General features: G+C 31.5%; 3 protein-coding genes across 3 annotated transcripts in view; 2 read left to right on the top strand and 1 right to left on the bottom strand.

Annotated features, from left to right (window-relative positions):
* Window positions 1–25,153, top strand: part of LOC144835096 (uncharacterized) — a 168,708-nt gene that overhangs the window by 24,587 nt on the left and 118,968 nt on the right. The window lies entirely within an intron of this gene.
* LOC144835123 (uncharacterized) overlaps window positions 1–25,153 on the bottom strand; it is a 116,115-nt gene that overhangs the window by 48,523 nt on the left and 42,439 nt on the right. The window lies entirely within an intron of this gene.
* On the top strand, window positions 18,578–24,254 carry LOC144835118 (kin of IRRE-like protein 1). Its single transcript, XM_078690162.1, has 2 exons — window positions 18,578–18,764; window positions 19,982–24,254. Exon 2 carries the CDS (start codon window positions 20,443–20,445, stop codon window positions 21,922–21,924), a length of 1,482 nt encoding a protein of 493 aa, XP_078546288.1. The 5' UTR covers window positions 18,578–18,764; window positions 19,982–20,442; the 3' UTR covers window positions 21,925–24,254.

Below are 25,153 nucleotides of genomic sequence, written 5' to 3'. Positions count from 1 at the left end.
CATTGCCACTGCCGCCTTTTAAAAAATAATACTTTAGTTTGCAACTGCCTAAAGCGTTTATTTAGAAAATTATCTGGGGCAACTTAACAAAATATCAATAATTTGTTTTTAGGGTATTATACAAGAAGAAACAAGAAAAAGTACAGTTCTGACTAATTTATTGTTGAACATATCCTATACATTTTGGTAATTAGAATTACTTTAATTATAGGCAATGCTTTTAATATTTACATTTTGAACATGATATCAAGGGTTTTTAAAGCTACATTTTGATTTAAAATACACAAGGTCAAGTAAAATTGTTTAGTTTTCATGTCCACTCATCACATTTTTGAGTCGCATGAACAAATTTACAATTTATAGCATATTTTAAAAAGCATAATTTATCTAAGGAAAAGAAAATTTAAACCAATGTAAAGAATGATTATTCTTGGCTTGGACATGAAAATATGATATGAAACCATGATTTACTTTAAATACACATATAGGGTTTTACAAGATCGTAAGATAATAAAATATTAAATAGCAAATAGTAAAACTCCTCATCAAAAGCAAAGCAGTACAATTACTTAGGCCCTGTTTCTGCTGCCAAGAAAATACCGTATTTTATACGGTATTTTTTGAATACCGTATTTATACCGTATTTTTTTGGCAGCAGAAACTGCGCTCATAAAAAAAATACCGTATTTTGTATACCGTATTTTATCCACAACAAAATTTGTGGATAAAATACGGTATTTACAAATTTATACCGTATTTTTTGTACCCTTTTCTGCTGCCAATAAAAAATACCGTATTTTTTTTGACCTGCGACATGAGGTAGGTCAACATCGTGTTTTTATTTTCTGTCGCTGTCAGCTGTTTTACACACGTGTATAGATATATTCGGCGAAAATGTGGAGCGAAGACGTCACACTATTTACTATATAAATCTGTGTGGGGAAGGAGGATGTGGGGAAGGAGGGTGTGGGGAAGGAGGGGGGGCTAAATGTCCGGCCAACTAAAAGGTAATAAAAGGGACAACCACATTTGAAAGACATTTCTAAAAAAATAAAGCTGGAGTACGGAATAGACTTGTCTCCAAAGCAAGTAAACTCAAAGCTGAAGAGCGTGCGAAAGCAGTACAACATTGCAAAAGACAATAACTCGGGGAGGGAACGAATTACTTGTCCCCATTACGATGTTTTCTGTACTCTCACAACATCTCTATCACTAGGGCTAGCCTGTTGAAAGTGAGGCGTAACTTTCTTTATTGCGACTTTTAATTATCGACCAAATAAATGAATGGCAATTTGGGTAAAAAGGATGAAATTTAACATGACCACCCAAGAAGTATTGTTAGCAGAAACGGGGTACTAAAAAATATGGTATAAAAAATACCGTATTTTATACCGTATTTTTATACCGTATTTTGAGCAGTTGCAGCAGAAACAGGCCCTTAGAAGCTCATGCTGTTATATACACCTTGTATAACTTTGTTTGGAAATTTAAGATGTGAATATCATGTAGTAGTATCTTGATTATATCAATTATTATAGTTTCTTCAGGCTCAAGGTCATATGTTATCAATGATAGAAGATTCATTGCATAAAGGTTTAGAGATACAAATTAAATAGCAATATTGAAAATGCTAGATTTCCTGTATGCAATAACAGAAGGAATACAGAAATGATGGACTTCAATTGATAAAATGCTAGATGTCCTGTATGCAATAACAGAAGGAATACAGAAATGATGGACTTCAATTGATAAAATGCTAGATTTCCTGTATGCAATAACAGAAGGAATACAGAAATGATGGACTTCAATTGATAAAATGCTAGATGTCCTGTATGCAATAACAGAAGGAATACAGAAATGATGGACTTCAATTGATAAAATGCTAGATTTCCTGTATGCAATAACAGAAGGAATACAGAAATGATGGACTTCAATTGATAAAATGCTAGATGTCCTGTATGCAATAACAGAAGGAATACAGAAATGATGGACTTCAATTGATAAAATGCTAGATTTCCTGTATGCAATAACAGAAGGAATACAGAAATGATGGACTTCAATTGATAAAATGCTAGATGTCCCATATGCAATAACAGAAGGAATACAGAAATGATGGACTTCAATTGATAAAATGCTAGATGTCCTATATGCAATAACAGAAGGAATACAGAAATGATGGACTTCAATTGATAAAATGCTAGATTTCCTGTATGCAATAACAGAAGGAATACAGAAATGATGGACTTCAATTGATAAAATGCTAGATGTCCTGTATGCAATAACAGAAGGAATACAGAAATGATGGACTTCAATTGATAAAATGCTAGATGTCCTATGTGCAATAACAGAAGGAATACAGAAATGATGGACTTCAATTGATAAAATGCTAGATTTCCTGTATGCAATAACAGAAGGAATACAGAAATGATGGACTTCAATTGATAAAATGCTAGATTTCCTGTATGCAATAACAGAAGGAATACAGAAATGATGGACTTAAATTGATAAAATGCTAGATTTCCTATATGCAATAACAGAAGGAATACAGAAATGATGGACTTCGATTCATAAAATGCTAGATGTCCTGTATGCAATAACAGAAGGAATACAGAAATGATGGACTTCAATTGATAAAATGCTAGATGTCCTGTATGCAATAACAGAAGGAATACAGAAATGATGGACTTCAATTGATAAAATGCTAGATTTCCTGTATGCAATAACAGAAGGAATACAGAAATGATGGACTTCAATTGATAAAATGCTAGATGTCCTGTATGCAATAACAGAAGGAATACAGAAATGATGGACTTCAATTGATAAAATGCTAGATTTCCTGTATGCAATAACAGAAGGAATACAGAAATGATGGACTTAAATTGATAAAATGCTAGATTTCCTATATGCAATAACAGAAGGAATACAGAAATGATGGACTTCGATTCATAAAATGCTAGATGTCCTGTATGCAATAACAGAAGGAATACAGAAATGATGGACTTCAATTGATAAAATGCTAGATTTCCTGTATGCAATAACAGAAGGAATACAGAAATGATGGACTTCAATTAATAAAATGCTAGATTTCCTGTATGCAATAACAGAAGGAATACAGAAAAGATGGACTTCGATTGATAAAATGCTAGATGTCCTGTATGGAATAACAGAAGGAATACAGAAATGATGGACTTCAATTGATAAAATGCTAGATATCCTGTATTCAATAACAGAAGGAATACAGAAATGATGGACTTCAATTGATAATCTATTTTAGAAAGATTTCCTTAGATTATAGAAAGAGCCTAGAGAGATAGTAATCAAGGCTTATAATTCTATCTCGTCCATGTCCAATTGATCCCAAAATTCCTATCAAAACATTTGGTCAGACTAATGCAATGGGTCACATGAAAGGTAGTGATGATTACAAGAGCTCCTCTAATGACAGTAATTTAATTTCATACTCTCTATGGGTATCTTTCTGATAAAAGAAAACGTTTCAGTATGGTCACAGTAAAACATCGTTTAACCGGTTATCGCTGTGCAACTTGGCAATGGCAAGCTAACGTCTTTCTCCATTGACTTAAATGAGTGAACTACCGTAGAATTTGATTTTATACTACAAGGATTTCAATTTTTTAAAACACAAATATACATTTTATTTGTATTATTATTTATGAAAGTATCTACAGTTGTATAACTGCATATTATTATTTTGACAATAGTAGTTCCATGATGGTTCCAAAATGTCAATCTATTTTTTGTCAAAACATTATTAATACATTTACCTCATTTTTTTAAATTGTAAAATTGGTTATGCCTAGAAATAAATATCTAAATGTTATGAATGCAACGTGGCTGAATCCATATTTCGTCAAATGAACTTTGGCATATTATTAGCCAATGTCATGTCCCAATTAGCGTAGCATTAAAATTGTATTCTCAATCTTATCTTTACCTAAAACATGTAGTTACTAGTATGTCACTATGATTTATTAACGATGTATGGTGTAATGTCATAAATCAGAAAGTTCATTAACTGAAAGTTGAAGTAACCAAACTTGAATTTAATGTCAGTAAATAAACTGTTCATCTGATATATTTGACTTCTGAAAGTGAACTTGAAACCTGCTTTTTATAGCCAAGTTTTCGCAATGTTCCTTTAGGCAGTTATATTCAAGAGGACAGAAGCATTAGGAAACTGTAGAGTACTACAGCTGAAAAAATGGGTATTTAGAAACTCGGACTGGGTATGCGCAAACCCTTTCTGGGAGAAGAGAGTCTATGAGATTATGCAGACAGTAGTTTGTAAGACCTGTTCAATAAAAAATTTTATACCTCCATTATGAGTACGATTGTCGGAGGCTGGGAAATTAAAAATTGTGTTTACTAAAATGTGGGTCACTACGGCCTTAGGGAGTAACGCCCACCCTGGAATATGTACAGTACTATAGTTTAGTTCATTTGATACTATATTTACGTTAAACAAAATTTTTACGTTACACAAAATATTTACTTCTGATTATTAAACAAAAATAATTAATAACAATTATCATCATTATTTGTTATATTAAATAGAATAACAATAAAAAAGTACCATTTAATAAAGAAAGAACAATAATTATAAACTTACGTCAAAAAGCTGAGCAGTTTTTTTTTGTAAGAAATATTTCTTGTTCTACATAATGCACTGCCTCGCTTTCTAGTTGAAAAAGAGTAATGTCATTACAGGATCAAGTATTACCAATAGGAAACAATTAATTAAAATGATTTACCATGAGGTAACCAATGTTCTAGTATGGGATTGGGATTGATGGAACTTTACTAACTATATATTTGCTAATTGAGATGTCTTAAACATGAGAATGAACATCTAAATGCCCAGTTGCCTTTTCAGAATGCTTGACAATCTAACAATTAGATTAGTAAGAACCTGCAAATTAATCTAGTGAAAATAAAGGCAATTGTGAATGTACATATGTTTGGGATGCAATTGAATAACATCAAGGAAATTAAATACAAAAATTAGCAAAATCAACCAAAATCAAAAATTATAGAAAAGATAAATAAACATAAAAATACGTCAACATTTATCTTCAGTCACAAAACTAATATTGTGTTGGTTTTGGTTGTTGGGTGTGAACGTGCACTGGTTTAATACATACGTAATCAGTTTGACAATAAATAGATTATCATTAATAGAATCATATTCACTCTATTTTGATCTTCCCATGTAAACAATTACTCACAAGAGCCTTTACTTTTTGCTTTCACAAAAGATATCTATGAAACTTGTCACTTTTACTACTTATTGTGTTTAGTGTATTAAATAACAATAGCTTGTACAATATTAATTGAATGAAGAGATCAATTGTTATTCCAGGTGTGTTTGTTGTTAAGTGGTAGACCACAAACCACCGGTGAGCTCATCCTCATGAGTCACTAGACACAATTGCAGGTATGAAATGAGTAATCATCCAGGGTCCCATCTTAAAATTAAATGTATACACAAATCCAAACGCGATTGTATTGTACAGTATTACACCTCCCAACATGAGAAAATATAAATGCCAACTCAAAGACGCACTTCAGATGGAAAGGAATATTCATGGTGATGTTTTTGGTATCAATGTCACAATAGCAGATTCCAATCAGGGTGTAAGAGTATGCATCAGTGTATGAGACATCACTTTTGATAAGGGCATAACAATTATTCCTTACACAACACAGAGATTCCCACCTTGTTGAAATTCAAGTTCAACCTAATACGTGAAACATTATTACCATTACGGTTCCACCTGCAGTATTATTCAAAATTACTCTGGAACTCTGCAAAAATGATTTTGACAACATGCTTCCCCAAGAAACAGATGGACAAATGGTCTGCATTGTGTGTATAAAAATGAGTGATAAAATTAGTTCTAATGTAATCATTGGCCTGAATCCTTTAGGGGTTAAACTGGAATTTACTATACATTGTCGTATAAGACCAAATTGCAAAACTAAAACTATCAAGTATATCTGTAACATTTCTTTGATCAACTGCTCTTCATTAAAGCTGTTAAAATCAAAAACTTGCAATATTATTTGGTGGGTTCCATACCAATTAGTGCAATAGGAAACCGTCAGTTAGTAGCCGATCGATTAAGACAGTGAAACCGTAATTACATAGCCATAACATCGGCAAGGGTTCGAGGCTCACTTACTCCATGGTTCTGATGGTGAGTCTTCTCAATGTTTAGACAATCTCTGGTGTTTTGCAAGGAATAATTATCAAAAGTGATGTCTCTTAATATGCTTAACGCTGGTAATTTGCTGCCTATTTTGAGGTGGATAGCAAGAAACAACACCCATAAAATGTTCTGGTTCCGGAAATGCATATAGGTGAATCTGCATTATCCATAGACTGATCCAGAGAGAGATCCACAAATTAGGACAAATTCAGCACTTCATTTTACAATGTTTAAGCTCCCGCAAATCCTTCCCCGTTCCAACCCAAATCCCTAAACCATCCTAATGTTGCGAAGTCTGGGGGAGGGTTACAATTACTGTAAGTAGATGTACATTCATGTGGATTCGTGTTTTGTTTTAAGATAGTAGGCCTATTGTACATTTTATGGACAAAAAAATGTTCAAAAATAATTTTTTTTCCTGCCAAATTGAACGCCATATTGAATTCTGGCATGATGATGTCATTTATCAACTCGATTCATCAACTACTATGAGAAGTAAACCTCTGCTAATTTTAATCATTAAAACACAACTCCAAGTAACAAAAATCATTAATTGGTTTTCCCTATTCCTTATAAAGGTATTTGTGTGTGTTATATAGGTATTTGTGTGTGTTATATAGGCCAAAATTTAAAAGATAACAATTTTGCCCAAGACCCTGGGATGGGGATTTTTTTTCTAACATTCTATATGGTATATTATCAGAAAAACCAAAAAATAATTTTCCTTTACTTTTTTCCCGCAAATGTGTATATTAACTTTCTACACCCAGGCTAGTATTTTATGTAAGAAATATTTCTTGTTATAGTTTGATTTTTCATACAGTATGCAATCAGGGTTTTTTGGATGACTCATTTACAGGGCTTTACAGTTAATTCAGCACAATTTTAGCAGAATGGCAGGCGATAAAAATCATATTTTAAATCTATTTAAATGAAATAAATGGTTGGGGCTATGCAGCAGAAACAGATGCTACACAATAAACAGTAATGCATTTATTATACAGACAGAAAAATAAGTTGGTGTAATTATTTGCCCCAATGATTACCTACAGCACAATAACAACTTTTGCCACACTTACATACAGTCCTGTCGGTGTTAGGAGCTAAATATTCAATCTGATGCGATTGACTGGTAACATACAATGATTTACTGTATCATTTTCCTATTCTCAATACTCTACCTATCTAAAAGATTCCGATTTCATTTACACAGGAACAAAAGCACAATTGCAACTTCCTCTGTATTCAACTGTTTGTAATCATCATTTTCTTTCACTATAATAAAAATCACATGCCTACACAAAATATAAAGTCATATAGAATGGAATATGTTTTGGTGTACTACTCTAAGACACTTAATAATAGTAAATTCCATTTTTGTAAAAGAAATATTGTCAATATTATTATTAGGCTATTGCTCTCTGTATAGCCTATTGTTATTGTCAAAAATTTCATTTTTTTCTGCTCATTTTTTGTTGGTCGCAGATCTCCAAAACAGCGATAGCAGTTATGTTGTAACTTGGCCAGCACATGCACGTGTATATGTAGTTGTGCAAATGGTTTAATGAAAATATGGTCGCGTAGCGTAACTACGCGCGATTTTCTGAAATTTTTTAATTGACTATAAATTCAAAACGAACAGCCTTTTTCAAGAGAAACTTGGACACACGGATGCTTCATGTTAAGGGTCATCTTCCTGTATCATTAGCAAAATTTTGAACATTCATATTTTCGCACGTAAGTGCGCTTTGAAAGTTAAAAATGCTCAAAATCAATTTCTAATAAACTTTCTACACATTCCAGGACATTTTAGCATTTCACATTTTTCAAGCTGCGTACTTAGCTCGTACGCAGCTTAGACAGACCGTTTTTGCACTTGATTGTTGTTCTGTATACCTTTTATGATAAGTTCCTTTAATTTTTGATGAACTATGAATGTAAAATAATGACACACGTGTACGTCAAACTTTAAAAATCGTGCGCCTAAAAATGGTTAATTTTATGCAAATTTGTATAAAAATATGCCTATTTTGAATCAATTATAGCTCTCCGGGATGGCTGGTGAGCCCTATTTTTTTTCACTTATTATAAAGAGTAATGAGTTGTAGATATGAATTCATGTGAAATAAAAACTAACCGTCAACTAAACCGTTTACAATGCCAATACAGTCAACTGTTGACACTTGATCAATGCTATGCTGTTTGTACAATCATTGTGGTGTAGCTTACTGTAGGCTAAGCCTAATAAATAGCATCTGTATGTTACGATGCGTTGCCTAACTCGTCACCGTGACGAGTTCAAATCTAGTTATTATTATTAGATATGACAGTTATGTTAACAACAGACATTTAAAATTGTATAAGATTTTAATTGTTGATTATAATGTCCATTATATTTAATAAAACTTAATTTCACTATTCTTTACAAATGAAAACATTTTTAATAATGTAAAGTAAAAAAGAAAACGCACACATACAAGTTTTTAAATATAGTGTTGTGTTTGGGCCAATGGTCTGTATAAGTAATAAATATTCTAGGCAATGTTCCTAGGAGAGAAAAGCTGACAAGTTGTGTAAAAGGATCAGGAAAGAACTCCTTACAAACGTTTAAAATCATTTATGATTTAAATATATCCAAAAAAAATAAATAAAAAAACCTCCTAACAAAAAACTAAATAGATAAAGTAATACCACACATCTGCTTACTAAATACAAAGACAGTCTTATTCTTTGGCACAAACAAATCTTCTATTGTTATAAAAGATAAAGAGGACTGTTAAAAACCAGAGTAACTCAAGTTCATTTTCATAAAGGCTTTAATATCTAAAAGTGTTACAATTTTATTCTTTAGCAATCGACCTTGTCTAAACACTAGGCAGCATAAAGAGTACCAGTTGTGTATTTCAAAAGTGCTACTTACCATTTTAAGTACACAATTTATACAACAATAACAGTACAGTATTATACAATCTGTATACTGATTCAATTTGTTTGAATTGAAAATAATTGCTATTTGACTGGTTCAAATACATTTGCGAGTTAGAAAAAAATTGAAATAACATTTTACCAATTTCTTGTTTTTTAATCTCTTACTTTTTAAAAAATTAATTGGTGCCATATTAATGGCGACATGGCTCGGTGTTCGGCTATTATTTTGTTGTTGTTTTTAACTGTTTTCCTGGAAAAAGGAATTAAAAGAATGCTGTCTCAGTTAGTCTGTTACTATACTGGGATTTAATCTTTTTCATTTGGATCGTGACTTTCAAGCAGTTGGGAAATTGTGTGGCCGGGGATTATGTTTACTAGTAAATCAACGTTGGTGCAGTGATAGTACTATCATATTGCACTTGTGCTCCAATGAGTTGGAAACACTCACTGTTCGGTGTCAACCCTTCTACCTCCCCAGGGAGATGAATGCTTTGATATTTTATATTGATGAATGAACAGAATCCATTGTAAACTATGTAAAGTTTTGTGAAACACTATGTATCCCAAGTATTGTTGTAAAAATGTACTCATACCAATATCCTTGGTTTGATAAGAATGTTGTAAATCTTGTTAAGTTGAGGGACGATGCATTTCATCGTAGGAGCATCGATCCTGCTACATATAAAACAGCAACATAAAATCTACATAGAGGTATACGTGCTGCCAAAAGGAAATACTCCAGTAAATTAGAAGACTATGTTGTGTAGATATTTGGAAGGGTCTTAATTTAATTACTAAACTATCGCCCAAAATGTGTTAATATAAAACAAAATGACAGTAGCTTACCTGAGAAGTTAAACAATTTTTTGGTAGATTCGAGAATGAGCATGGGCCGAACCCATCTGACGGTTTATCCAATGAAGTTGAACTTCATATCTCAGAAGGTGTAAGTCACATGAAATGTTTTGAAAAAATTGTACTGAATTTTCTTAAACAAGTTGTTCCGCCAAGACCCATATCAATTTGCATATAGGGAAAATAGATCTACGGGCGATGTTGTTGCTTTAAATGCATGATCATGTAGTTAAACATTTAGATAAACCAGGTAGATATGCTAGAATTGTATTTCTGGATTACAGTTCAGCTTTTAACACCATCTCACCTAGTAAGCTGTATTGTAAGCTCATTGATCTAAATGTTAGTAAAGCGATCGCAAATTGGGTGTTAGATTTTCTAACAGACAAAACACAACATGTTGTCCTTGATAATGTAAAATCAAATACATTGACTCTCAGCACTGGTGTCCCACAGGGATGTGTTCTGTCCCCCTTTTTATTTACTTTATACTCATATGATTGTAAAGCAACTATAATAAATATAATAAATAACTAGAATTTAATTCGTCACTTTGACGAATTATAGGTGATCATTTTCATCATTTTACTGAAATTAATTTTTTTTAAACATGCACGTACGTTAACATACAATCGGAAAATGTTGATGTATGCCATCCTATTATATGCTTATAGTGCTAAGTTGTGCCTATATGCCATATACAATATGTACAGTATATACTGTATATCTATATACAGTGTAGCATAGGTGAAATTACGGGACACACATGTTCTAATTTTTTGGCATGATGACGTTATCAAACTAAACTTTAAGATGACAATTTCGAAAGATAATTAATTGTGCAAAAAAATATAAGATTTGGAAAAAAATTTGGCACGTAGAAGCGCTGTGCGCGCTCTTTGAATTGTGTATAACTTTGACGAAAAATATGAAAAAAACTACTTTTTCACTTCAACTGGCCATATGTTAACGTCACAACATCCGATAGGCTTAATTTTTATATGAATTAATATCTACATTTCATCAGCTTTCATAATAAATTATAATCATCAAGGTAACCTTCAATTCTGAAGAGCTGTAAGATATTCAAATTTACTGCGAAGGTGAAATTACACGGCCTACGTTATTCAAGTTTTTACGCGTGATGACGTCATTAAAATGAAGATAGTGTCAACTCATGATAAAGATAATTAATTAAGCAAGCACATACTGAAAGTTGTGCGAAATTCGAGCACACATAACCAAGATGCGCTCTGTTGAATGTGATAATCTACACAAAAAGATAACAAATCCTAATTTTTAAATTCAAGTGGCCATTTGATGACGTCAAAACATTTTGTACGTAAAATGTGTACATGAATTCATATCTACAACTCAATGGCTTCCAGAATAAGTTAAAAAAATCGGGGGTCATCTTGCATTCTGAAGAATTATTTTCATTTTAAAAAAGACCTATTTTTCACCATTTTCAGAACTTTTGTAAAATAAATGTGCGCATTTTGTCATTTTTAACGTGCTCGTATAGCGTTATTTTAAGTCGGAACTGACTCAAATTTGGTGAATGTACTAAGGATGGTGAGTAGAATGAGATTTGTAAAAAAATTCATATTTTTTACGCTTTTTAAGTATCGCGCGCGCAAAAACGCATTTTTGCGCAGTAATTTTTTGAAACACGCAAATGGCCTAATTCATGCTCTAAATTGATCAAAACTTAATTTTGAGCGTTTTAAATTTTTAACGCGCGATATCACGTGCATGAACCTACGTGCGCGTGCGTTTTTATTTGCTAATATTTTTACCCTTGATCTGAAGTTTACGTGTAGTGAATTTCATTAATATGTGATAATGAATTATGGAGATATGATTGATAATGTGATTTCGCAAAATGGCGTATAAATGTCGTCACGGATGAGTGATCACGCTGGAAAGCTTATTAGGATTAAGTTGTATTATTTGAAAGATATTCTGAAATTTTTGTAATCATTGACATTAAACTTTTTGAGATAATTGTTACACAAAATAGTGTACAGAAACAATAAAAAGAATAAAAATAATAAAAAAAAAAATAATAATAAAGATTTTATACAATAACAATAGGTGATCATTTTATTCTAAATGATCACCTAATTAACCGATTATTTTTTTAATCTATTATATTTGGGCATCAGAAACGGCGCAAAATGACATAACCGATAGAAAAATAACCGATTAAAAACACTCAATCGATTGAGTATTGTAGTTACTGTGATTAGATTTCTTTAAAAAAGAACTTCAAATGTGTCACAGAACTTCATATCAAAAGAATTAGAATTGAAATGGATATTTTTTTATTCGGTATCTCACAGAACTCTGGATTAAGAATGAACGCATAAAATAGATGAGTAAGTGAGGATATTTTATTAATTTCAATATGATAACCAGCACATGAATTTAAATTCTATATATAAATTGCAATCAGCATGAATTATGAATAAATTTGATTAACGTCAGAGTAATTTTTAATTACAACGCAGACAATTTTGTGGTTTGCGGAATAATTATTTTGATTTTTTCAGCAGAAACAGACCCATGGTTAAATTATAAAAACTATAAATTTGTAAGAAACTATTTCATTTTTACTGAACATAGTGGATGTACAGTAGCTGAATATGGACAAGAAATCAAAATTGTATTACAAAAATATTAACATTTGCAAAATAGTCTTCATTGACAATGCAATTTGATTGAATCCAGAATTTGTTTGCTAACTTCAGTAGAGCAGATGGCATTTATTAATGTGCCAATTTGACAATAGCCAACTAGACTTTGGAATTAAAGATGTATATTACAATGGTTCAACTTCAATAAATATCGGACAAATGAAAATAAAGAAATCAGTCATGATATCAGATCCCCTGCAGATTACTTATGAACACCATCAGCACAAGCACAACATAATACTACCAGAAGAAAATGAAAGAATTATATTACAAACCAGCGAATTAAATGTTTATACCTAAAAAACTTCCAAACACTGTTAGACTACCTGTTCCAGTATGTTTCAATGCATAGCCCACTTCTTTTCCGTGAAGTGCCCTTTTCAAACTATAGATCAGTAGTGAAAGTATGATAAATATGCCTAACTAGCCTACAGTAACCCATGATAATTTTGCCACTTTTGTGGAAAAACAAACACCCTCATATAAATCCTTGCTACAGACTTGAATTATAAAAGTCAAAAAGAACTTAACAGTAATTTGCCCACTACATTGTTTTTCAGCCTCCAGGTTGAAATAGTATTTTTGAATTTTACCAATAAAAAACATTTAACATAATAAATAAGGTAACTTGCAGTAACAAGATCTTTGTTGATGAACATAAATTAACTTTCTATATCTATTATTATATTATATATATTTGTTTTAAATCATGTGAATGAAATTCAAATTGTTTGCTGTTTTCTGTCCTCAACAATGAGTATTGTAGTTACTCTGATTATATTTCAACAATGAGTATTGTAGTTACTCTGATTAGATTTCTTTAAAAAAGAACTTCAAATGTGTCATAGAACTTCATATCAAAAGAATTAGAATTGAAAAGGGTATTTTTTTAATCGGTATCACAGAACTCTGGATTAAGAATGGAAGCATAAAAAAAGATGATGAGTAAGTGAGGATATTTTATTAATTTCAATATGATAACCAGCACATGAATTTAAATTCAATAGATAAATTGCAATCAGCATGAATTATGAATAAATTTGAATATGTTATCATGCAGCTGTCATTTGTTGGGATCTCCTCAATGCTTTTGTGTGTAATATTCACAAGGTCTACTAAGGATAACCCTACTATTAAGTACCTTCTTATGCTAAAAGCATTGTTACTAAAATGTCTCGTTTTATTTCAAGCAATATTAAAAACAACAGATGTGTGTGATTTTATTTATCTGAATGTTAGTAATAGTCAGATTTTGTGCAATCATATAGGATTATGATTGTAATAATGTTGCATTTGTTTAAAAGACAGAATGTCCAACACAACAGATGTCATGCGGATTTCCTTTCAAATTCTATGTAATAAAAACGGGATACAGCATTTTTCAAAATCTTAGATAAGGAATGACTGTTGGGAATGGATTTATTAACGAAATGTTACAGTTTAATTGGGTTGTTTTACTATTATAGAGGGAATATACAGGTATATACGGCTTTACCATGTTGAACACCAGTTCTCATCAGATCACCAATTTGATTACAACATTCAAAAGGATTTTGGTATTTATATCAATGCGAAACCTAACTTTAATAAACATGTTGATGATATTGTTGCTAATGGTAATAGAATGTTTGGTATGCTTTGGCGTCACTGTTGATAGCGTTACTAAACTTAAATTTTATACCTAACTTTTCCGACCGCTTTTTGAATTTTCATCATTCTCTCAATCAAATCGTATCGAATTCTGGTCCTCTAATTAATAATCTAATTAGGCTATTAAATTAATACTAGTAAAGAAGCTAGAACGCTTTCAAAATGTAAATTTGTAAATAATTGAAGAGGGCAAGATGTTCACAACCATCAAACTGTGTAAAGCTAAACACTTTATTTAGCCTATTTACTACAGATTTCCTTTTGTTTGATCGTCAATGTTTGTAATGGAAGGCAAGCTGTTGGACTTCCGTTCTAAAATTAACGAAAACAATGAAAGATACTATTTTTTTGGTTACTACAGGTTATGATTAAAAACTGCTGACCAAAAAAAAACCCAAAGTAAATAATTAGTGTTTGACGTCTATTCAAAATAAACTTTCTTTGGCTATGTTCACACACATCCACTAAAGCGTTAGCTTTATCAGATACAAAAATTCAAGGTCAGGGTGTCCGTTCACACACAAATTTGCGATCCAGATACTAACAATAAGTGACATCAATTTATCGGAAGACCTAATTTGACACCGAGTAAATGAAAGAAGCTACTATGAAACAAAGGTCAAATCTCGAACCGTTAACATTACTGATCTGGATAGTGTATTCTGTATCACAGTATCGGTTCGGGCATTCTCACACAGGCTGCGATCAGTTAGGCTAACAGTTAGCTCCCGAACTGGATAACAACCTGCTAGTGTGAACCAGGCCTTTAATTACAACAGCTCAGGCCGACTAAATTGAAAATTTAACTTGAAATAATAATATTAATATTTTTTAAATGCTATACAATTTAAAATGTTAAAGAAAAAGAAGAAAAATATCTGGTTAAAACAAGCCTGGATAGTGCCAATTCAATATTTTCATATTTAGAATTGATGACAGAACAATTAGGGTGATGGGCAACGAGTATCATCATTTAAGTACCATAAAAATGGCAAACAAATGGCAAAATGTATAACATTCATAATTTTAACTATTTATAGTACATTTATCTACAGTACATTTATGTAGAGGGGAAGCTCCATCCCTTCCTCCCTGAAATAAATATTTTTTGGTGATACCTTAATTTATAGTGCATATATTTTTTTCAGAAAAGGGTGCTCTTTTATGATTTTTGCATAGTGAATCACAATATAATGATATACTGCAATTGTTTCAACCAAAGCTTGCTTTGATTAACATTTATCAAACGGAAATGAATAAGGATACAATGAAATACTGTAGGAAAAAATCAATTTTGTTAATACTGAATGATTAAGGTTTACAAATAAGGCTTTTATTGGCTTGATATTATAGACTCTACTATTTGATTAATAGGGGATAATTTGTTACTGTACTGTAAATTGCAATCTGCACTAAAATACATAGAATTGATTAATTCTGAATCCTAGCAACATTAATTTGACTGTAATACATTATAAATTTGTTTTATTAAATGTTATAACAATGTATTTTATTTTAATAAGTGTCAGAAAAATCTTTCCACAAATAATGGTTTAAGACCCCTTCCCTACAATTTGAGACGTTTTGTAAAAATACTACATATATATTACTTGAAAACATTAAACCAGGTCATTCCTTGTCTTAAATGTACATTTTATGGTAAATTATGATAAAAAGTGAGAAATAATGCACTACCTATGTAGCTCGCGGCGAATGACCTCCCATGGACGGTCGATTTAGGCCTAGCCTAGCTAGGCTTAGTTTTGTAGGCCTAGCTGGTAAACATCGGTAACATACAAACATCATACGCTAGCTATATACCTAGCCTGACGTTGTATAGTTGCTGCATTAATTGTCTTTCTATTTTTGCCAGACTCTGTTGGTACAAATTGGGGAAAACCCATTATTTTCGCTGAAAGGTTAGGAGTCTTCCATTTATTTTGGCCTCACGATCGATCGAAAAGTGGGTGAATTACAGAAGAAAAACAAAAATATCAACCCGTGCGCAATGCATTTTGGGATTTATAGCGGGCTGCTATAGTTTGTGATCTTAAATTAGATCTAAAAAACGTAGGGAATGGGTCTTTAAATATTTGGCAAAAATTAGGGGTCAAGATTATAATACTTCATTTACATTAGCAATAAATAAAATAAGATTACAAAATAGTATTTTAAAACTGCAGTTCAACTAGCATATCTGATTGGCCGATTTGAGACAATCATATTGGGCTTGGAGTTGTTAATCTAAATATTATTTTGATGATACATGCCCATGTGTTTTAATTACTCTTAGTTGCCATGCAGTAAAGCAAATGAATTATTCAGTAAAAAATCTACAGGTAGCTAGTTGAGAACATTGAAATACATTAGAGTGAATTATACAGCAGCATCAAAATTAAATTCAAACAATTTTAATTTATTTCAAAGATGGAAACCATAATTTTAAATTATATAGATAATGCGAGTATCTGTGTTGTTTAGTGGTGGTACCAATGTTTGCCCTATGGAAGGACTATTATATCCCCAGGAACATGTGTATGAAGTACACGTGAACAGGGTAGCTGCTCTCTGGATGATGCTATTATGACTTTACATTATAGTATCATTCTAAGATAAACATCGCACAATTTTTTTTTTAGACACCCAGGCGTGTGAAAAGTTGGTAACTTGAAATCAACAAATACTGAATATTTAATGAAATGTGGATTCTTCTAGCATTTAGAAATGCAAAATGTATGTTGAATAAAAGTACTGTATAATTAATTATGCGAAATCAAAATCCTTCATGTACTGGTACCTGTTTATTTTTCCAGTAATGTATCCTCTGATGCAAATTATTTAACTATTTCTTCATTCTAAGTGACACCTTGCTTCAAAGATGATCAAACTGACAGAAACATCAACACTCATAACAATTTTCTGGGAAAGGAGTTTGAAGAAAAAATATTATTAAAGATAAGATCAACAAAATTCTTTGGATTATTTTAAAGCAATCATGACTTAGTCCCAATGGATGTCCATAATGCCCTTTATAATTCCAACTCCCATCAAATCAGTCGCATCCTAAGCACCTCTCAGATAAAATGATTGCCAGCTTAGGAAAGAAATTATTTTTCATAAACGAAGGACAAACAAAATTAGATAAAACGAATGGGTTTTCTATGAACGTGCAAAAGGCAATGCATTAAATAAAAACACACAAACGCAAATTTATTGGCTGGTAACAGCGGCACGACCACAATATTGCTACCATATTTATAATTAACATGTATTTCAAAATGGAAACTTCTGGTTTACAGTAATATTTCTCTTTTAACAATTTAAAAATGTAAAAAATTTAATCCTCACTTTTATATGTTTTACCAAACATATCAGTTACAAATTAAATCTGGGTTGTAAAACTAAAATAAATAATAAAATTATCTTTATCTGTATCTGTATTTTACATAGAGCGTCGCTAGCAATACACTTTGATTATCACCTTTAATATCCATTGATTTGTTGAATGAAACGGTTAATTATAAGGGGAGGAGGTTGAGTGTAAGTAAAGGTTGCTTGAATGGTAGCTGCATTTGGCACACTGCATTCTGACAACTAGAAAACAATATTATATTAATATAACGTTTTGGTGGTTTTATTATTGTAATACCTATTTAGGAATGAAAATACAATTTTAAATAAATTAAGTAAAAAAAAATGCCAATTGTTACTAACTACTACTAGAATGTAATCAATATATTTCACTATAAGTTGACTAAAATAAATATGTAACATGCAATAACAACAACAATAAATCAGGGCGCAAATCCAGTCTAAAGCTTTAATCAATTTTATATTAAGTGAAAATAACTGATATGAAAACATGAGAGTGAAATCTATGCAGAATTAATAATAAATCAATAATATTGAATAGAACCTGCTACAGTGACCTAACCACACTAGCTACAATTAATACCCAAATACAATACATTATTAGTGAAATAAATTAACTAATTGTGGAAACACAGAGAATAGTATGAAAAGGTTAAAAGCATTCTTCAGCGTTATTAATTGATTTTTTTAAATACAAATTTGTTAGACCATGAAACCAATTGTGTGTTAATCATACAGGATATGACCCACCTACAAATAATGGAAGAGTCCAAAAATAGTTTAGCTGCTGCTGCAGCTGATAACACTAGACTAACATTTAGAACAAGTCAGCAGAGGAAACGAGATGTGTTTATTCAAACCAGGCTACTAATTAATAAATACTATACATTTTATCTGCTACACTATCTTGCAGCTATCTATGGAAATTATTAATCTGTTTAATTTAAATGCTGGTACAGTAAGTAACATCAAGTATTAAATTCATTAATATCTTGTGTGGTGGACAATTAAAAGTAGACTTTTAAAACAGGTAAATATTGTATTTCATTTTTTATTGGTCATATGTTTTGCCCTACTCTGACGTAAATTGTAATTTGTAGTTGAGAATACTTCTCGTGTGGGACTCAAACCCATGACCTCCAAGTCACTAGCCTGGCGTTTATACCTCTAGACCACTTTTAAAAACAGGTAAATATTATATTTCATTTTTTATTGGTCAGATGTTTTGCCTTACTCTGACGTAATTTGTACTTTTATACTAGGTACATAGAGAATACTTGCGAAAAAATATGCATGTAATTTTCAGGTGGGACTCGAACCCACAACCTCCAGATCACTAGCCTGGCATTCATACCTGTAGAGCCACCAAGCTTGCGCTGATGGCTAGGTACCCAAGTAAGCAGCGGGTACTGCACCTACAGGATTGTAATTGTTTGTAACTACTGTGGAGTAGCTTTTTATTACCGAGTGTACATAAAAAATAATAAATTAAAAAGTATACACCAATACAACAAAGTTTAAATGTTTATAGGCCTAATGTAAATCATTCCCTACCTATTCATGTGAAATGTGGTCTGGAAAAATATGAAAATTAATTTTAAGAAATAATAATAAATAAAATTACAATATTATACTGTAATTTATGTTTTACTGTACTGAATTTGTTTATATTTATTCTAGTTTTGAAAAACAAGCAATATACTGTAGGCAGACATTTTTGGGGTTAAAAAATTGTAAAAAAATATATAATAATAATTAATATTAACTGAATAGTATTATATATATTATCGTTTTGATTTAGCTTTTCGCTTTTTTTTTTGTATCTCCATTGAGATCCAGCCACTGATACCCACAGCATTGTCATTTTTTCAGTAATTTGCCTTTGGATTTATATATTATATATATATATACTCGCATTGATGAACGGCTAGTGTTGCCCGAAAGCTCTGCTAATTTTTCTGGCTGTTTTACTTTATCGTTTCTTATTTAGCTTTTCGCTTTTTTTTCTCTACTGAGATCCAGCTACTGATACCCACAGCATTGTCATTTTTTCAGTAATTTGCCTTTGGATTTATATAAATATATATAAATCCAAAGGCAAATTACTGAAAAAATGACATATATTATATATTTTATATTATAAAATGAAAAAAATACAATCATTATTTATTTTATGCTTAGAAATTATTTTAGGGCAGAATAAGATTTAACAGTTAACATTAAAGAATTATTTTTTTATTTCTGTAGAATTGATCGATATTTGGAATTACAATATATTTGTCATAAACCAGGATTAAGTTCAGCCTATGGTGGTGTTTTCATTGCTCCAATTAATAAAGCCAACAGATTAAAATCTGCACAGCACATCTGTTTAGATAAACAAACACGCAAAGCTGTCTGCCATATTGACAATGCTCAACAAAAGATTCTAAATCTCTTGACATTATTTATAAGCTGGTAGGCAAGACTATTTGACATTTTACATGTTAATTACCAACTGTGGATATACTAATTGGCGAATTAATTCTACATTATATTCATTTTCTGAATAACTGATTTTACCAGAACTAAATGGTCATCAGTTCAAGCATGCTTTTTATTAATAAATATTTTAGATCAGATAATCTGAATTGCAACAGTTGCTTTAATAAAAACATTTGCGAGAGAAATAGAAAAGCAAATTGAAAAGAAACATAAAACAGCCAACGATGTATGAATTACAAATTCTGTTGACTATTCTCATGATGTCAGTAAACTGCGCTCAAAACACGGTCACCTTTATTAAAGAGCCTTCAGATAAAACTGCTCTAAAAGGAAAAGATGCGTCATTTAGTTGCATAGTTGACAATCTTTCAGCCGGCAACGTTGTAAGGTGGGTCCAATGGGGAGCAGTCGTCATCTCCGAAAATGAAATAGTAGTTCATGGATTTGCATTGCATTTTCAAATTGACGCAAATCGCAATAAAGGAGAGTACAATCTTACGATTAAATCTGTTACACTAACAGATGACGCACAGTACAATTGTAATGTTTATGCTAATGAGGTTGCACAGGAACCAATTATTTCATCTCAAGCAGTTAGGCTTACTGTTAATTATTTGCCAGAAAGTACATATCCAAAATGCTTAGAAACTATGGGAGATGGGATATATAATGAAGGTGATGATGTCGAGCTGTGTTGTGAATCTGAACGAGCTTCACCACCCGTCACTCTCCAATGGACAAGAAATGGTCAAGTTATTCGCCAAAACATTCGTATCGACGATAGTGAAAATGGAAAACGTAAAATGATATACAAATTCAAAGCTACATCGGAACATAATGGTATGCGCTTTACATGTATGTTGACATCGTCAGCAGATCCAGATTACAAACGGAATTGCACATCAGGACCAATTGCAGTCACATACAAACCTCAAGTTCTCATACCAAGTTATGAAAATGCAATTTCCCCTGGACAGGAAATTTTATTTTTCTGCAAATCAACAGCTAATCCAGCAGCAACTAAATTTAGATGGGAACTAGAACCAGCCATTGATAGCAACAGACTTGTAGTAAAACTTGACAACCAAACACTTCAAATCTTAAACACAAAATCAAAAGATAATGGAACAAGAATAAGTTGTTACGCCACAAACAGCATAGGTACTGGGCATGCTCAGTTGATATTAATTGTGGACCCTAATCCTACAACAACTCCTTCTGGACTGATAGAGACAACTAATTTGGCAGCGCCAATTCCACCAGAAACTTCAACAGGGGATGAAAATGCGCTGACATCAGCTATTATATTGTGCATAGCAACAATTGCATGCATCATGTTAATTTTGCTACTGACAATTCCAATACTACTTGTTTATTGTAATAAGAAAAAGGAAAAAAATGTTAATTATATTTCAAAGCCTGACTGCTATTTTGAACCAAAGGATTGTAGGACTGAATTGCCATATAGTCACGCACAGCCTAGAGCCCTAGGTTATGCAGAATGGGGTACAGGGCGAACAGTTTCATCTGATCAAACAAATAGATATGATGAGCCTATTTATCAGGAAGTTGAAGAGAAAGAAAGCCAGCACCAGGAGGAAGTCCCTAAATATTATTATCCTGATCCCTATGAAGCAAGATCTTGTTTACAATCAAAATATGATGACTTTTCAACAGTTTATACAACAAGATCTATAATAATCTAGTTGTTATTATATAGAACTTTTACCTTTTACCATTTATTAAATAATAATCTTTTAATTGATTAATTTAATTTAAATTAAAAATGTATAATAAATTATATAATAGAATTAAGAATATTTTTGTAAACATTTTAATTGCAAAATTTCAACTGGTTTATATCAAATATATGGTACCATAATGAAGTTGGGGGCATGGTTGAAAAATTGGGGTGGGTTGGATGAACTATTATACATTTATACCTGAATGTTAAAGAAGGTCAATATCAAACAAAACAAACACAGGAATTATTTAGACCTATAATTGATTCCACATGGATTCCTAAATTGATATTCAAGTATTTATGGCATCTGGGAATAAACCTGGGATGTGTATAATCCATGAATTTTGTTCTTGGTATATTTAAAAATGCTTTAAAAACCTTCAGTTTCCTGCCACAGGAACAAAACTAACAGATGGATCAATTGATAATAGGTTGTACAATAATTGTCTTAAAACTTGAAGGATTATGAGTGTTAAAATGTGCTGTTTGTGACTTGTATCACTGTGCATTGCTCCCGGCATTGTTATGTACTACACCACTAGGCTAGTTAGCTAAACAGAGGGGTATAAAGATACCTGCTATAAATGAGCTTAAAGTTGTGAACTGGTGCTAGTCTTTAAATAAACAACTGGGCACAATTTAAAGATTTTACTAGATGTATAGCACTTTTGATATGGCATTGCTAGGCAATACAGAGTCTTGGGAAGCCAAGGATGATTTTACAATCATAACATGTATCAAATGATATTTATTATCTTACATTTAAATTGCTTTTGAATATCATTGAAAACCAATAGGATTTGGATGTTCAATTTTGATTAACCGAGTATAATCCCATGAGTGAGTATAATCTCACCCCTGCACAACTTTGGTAATAGTCTGGGTTCCAGATGGAGTTTTGTATTAATATTAGTAAAAAGATAAATATTTTTCCACATATGGCGTTTCATACGTATACTACTTGAGCTTGGATACTCCATCTGGGCACACGCGTACAAGTCACATGGAATTCTTGGTGCATACGATTATCCAGTTGACTAGTTTCAGCCGCATGAGATTGGCTACTCACTCGTACAAAGTTTTAATAAGATGATGCACATGCACTATGTTATGATTAGACGGGAGACACACGTATGTACTTTGGTACATTATCGCGAAGTGATGATTGGCGTTTTATTTGGCAGGTCATACGTACGAGCAGGCCTAGGCTAGGACTAGACAATGTAATTAACAAAAAAACTTGGCAACACGATATTACATTTTAACAGTTGTTATTTCAGTCTCGATCGTACATTCAGCATTTATTAGTAGTAGTACTGTACGTACTTGATCTTTTTCATTCCGAAACCAAATGATCATTGGTTGATTCGAAATTCATATTTACAAACCATATAGGCAAATATGACATGATAACCTACGTCATTCTTATCGGATGTTTGCGGTCTGCAAATCGATTTCTATACAAGTCTGTATTTTCAGACAAAAATCGAAATGAAAAAAAAATTAATAAAAAAAGACAATGAATACAGACTTGGTGCAAGTCTACTTTGGTAAATGCATTGAATATATAGTATTATTTTCATTCTCTGTGGGGACCAATAATAATATAGGCAGTTTATTTTGTTTTCAATTGCAGTTGGTATAATTTAACATTTTTAATTAAAAGTGCAATAACAATACAAAATTGTTCACAATAGTATTGATATTATTTGTTAGACATGGATATGCAGTTCAGTTATATTTTAAATGTTTATTATTGTGAAAACATACATTCAAATCCTCATAAATATACATGTAATTATATGAAAATAACAAAATGATTGTTATACTCTTTTCCATCCTAAGATTTTGTACAATTAGATTTTCATTACATTTTAAAAATACTGTATCTACTGATTTTTTTTCCCATTTAAGATATACTGTATGTCTAGTTTATAATCCAACATTTAATTATAAAACTACTGAACTCCATTTTGTTACTTTTCTATTCACTATATTTCACTAGTCATGCGCATATAATAATCATTCTCAAGAGCTAATCTTGGTAAATTCTGCTAAATATTTAATAAAATGGTGCTTTTGTTGCCGCTGGCTATATATTGTGCTTTATGGGGCTATTGTAAAGAATTCAAGTTTTACTGTTTGGGATTTACTGTACTTCTATGTTTTTCTCACTGTGATTTGAATTTTAACAATTGTTAGAATAAAAAATATCAGAAACAAACGAAACAAAAATGTGTTTATTTATTATGTTTGTGTACAGAAAATGTTTGTGCATCCATTGACTTTGACATCTCGTAATTGGTCGCGGTGGTATAATCAATGATGATTGCGAGTGAAGAACATTTTCACCCAATCAAAATATTGCTCATCCTTTCAGACACATTTTTAATGCAATAGGTTAGCCCCTTTTGTAAATGGAATGCCTATCATAATTAATGCATATGATCTCAAGTATAATCCCATGCTCAAATATAATCCTGACCAATTTAAGTCATTTTTAATTGAATCCCTATCCCCTAATTACTATTGTAACCAGGCCTTCTCTGAACTATACAGTAATATATTATTATTGGGATATCAGCTGGTGACAAAGGTTTTACACATGATTTTTCATTGAGAAATGAGGTTGCTTGATGGCTAAAAACAACTGGACATAAAAAGAAGCATTCATTACTTGCAGCTAGTTAGAGACATAATATTCATAAACATGGAATAATTATCATAAACATGGACTACAGTATTAACATTAACATTTCTTAACAACATTGAAAATTAATTTTTAAAATATTGTACTACCAGTGAAAGATGAAAGGTGCTTTATTGACATCACTCAATACAGTTACAGTACAAATGGGAATTAAAACAATTTCATCTCTTTAAATAGTGTGAAATTATTGATTGAAGTATTATTCAAGATTATGACATGCATTCACCTTCAAGAATTGAAAAGAATATCAGATGAAATTGATACAAAAACGATGATAATGTTAATGCTTACTATCATAGCGATGGTAGTGGTTTTAGTGGATTACTGATGACGATGGCTGATATGATCATGACGTCCCACAGAAATAAAGGAAACCTAATGTATTAACTGATATAGCCGAGGAACCGCTTTGAAAGTAGCCCAAATATATTTCTAGTTTTAGAACGCTGCACAAAATTGGTTAAAAAAGTGACAGGCTTCA

This window comes from Antedon bifida, chromosome 2 (genome assembly GCF_963402885.1).
Source record: "Antedon bifida chromosome 2, ecAntBifi1.1, whole genome shotgun sequence".
Lineage (NCBI taxonomy): Eukaryota > Metazoa > Echinodermata > Crinoidea > Comatulida > Antedonidae > Antedon > Antedon bifida.
The sequence above is the reverse complement of the archived record's forward strand: the minus strand, read 5'-3'. Positions and strand labels throughout refer to the sequence as shown.

Coding starts and splice junctions, on each gene's coding strand:
- LOC144835118 (XM_078690162.1), top strand. CDS start 20,443: ATGTATGAATTACAAATTCTGTTGACTATTCTCATGATGTCAGTAAAC.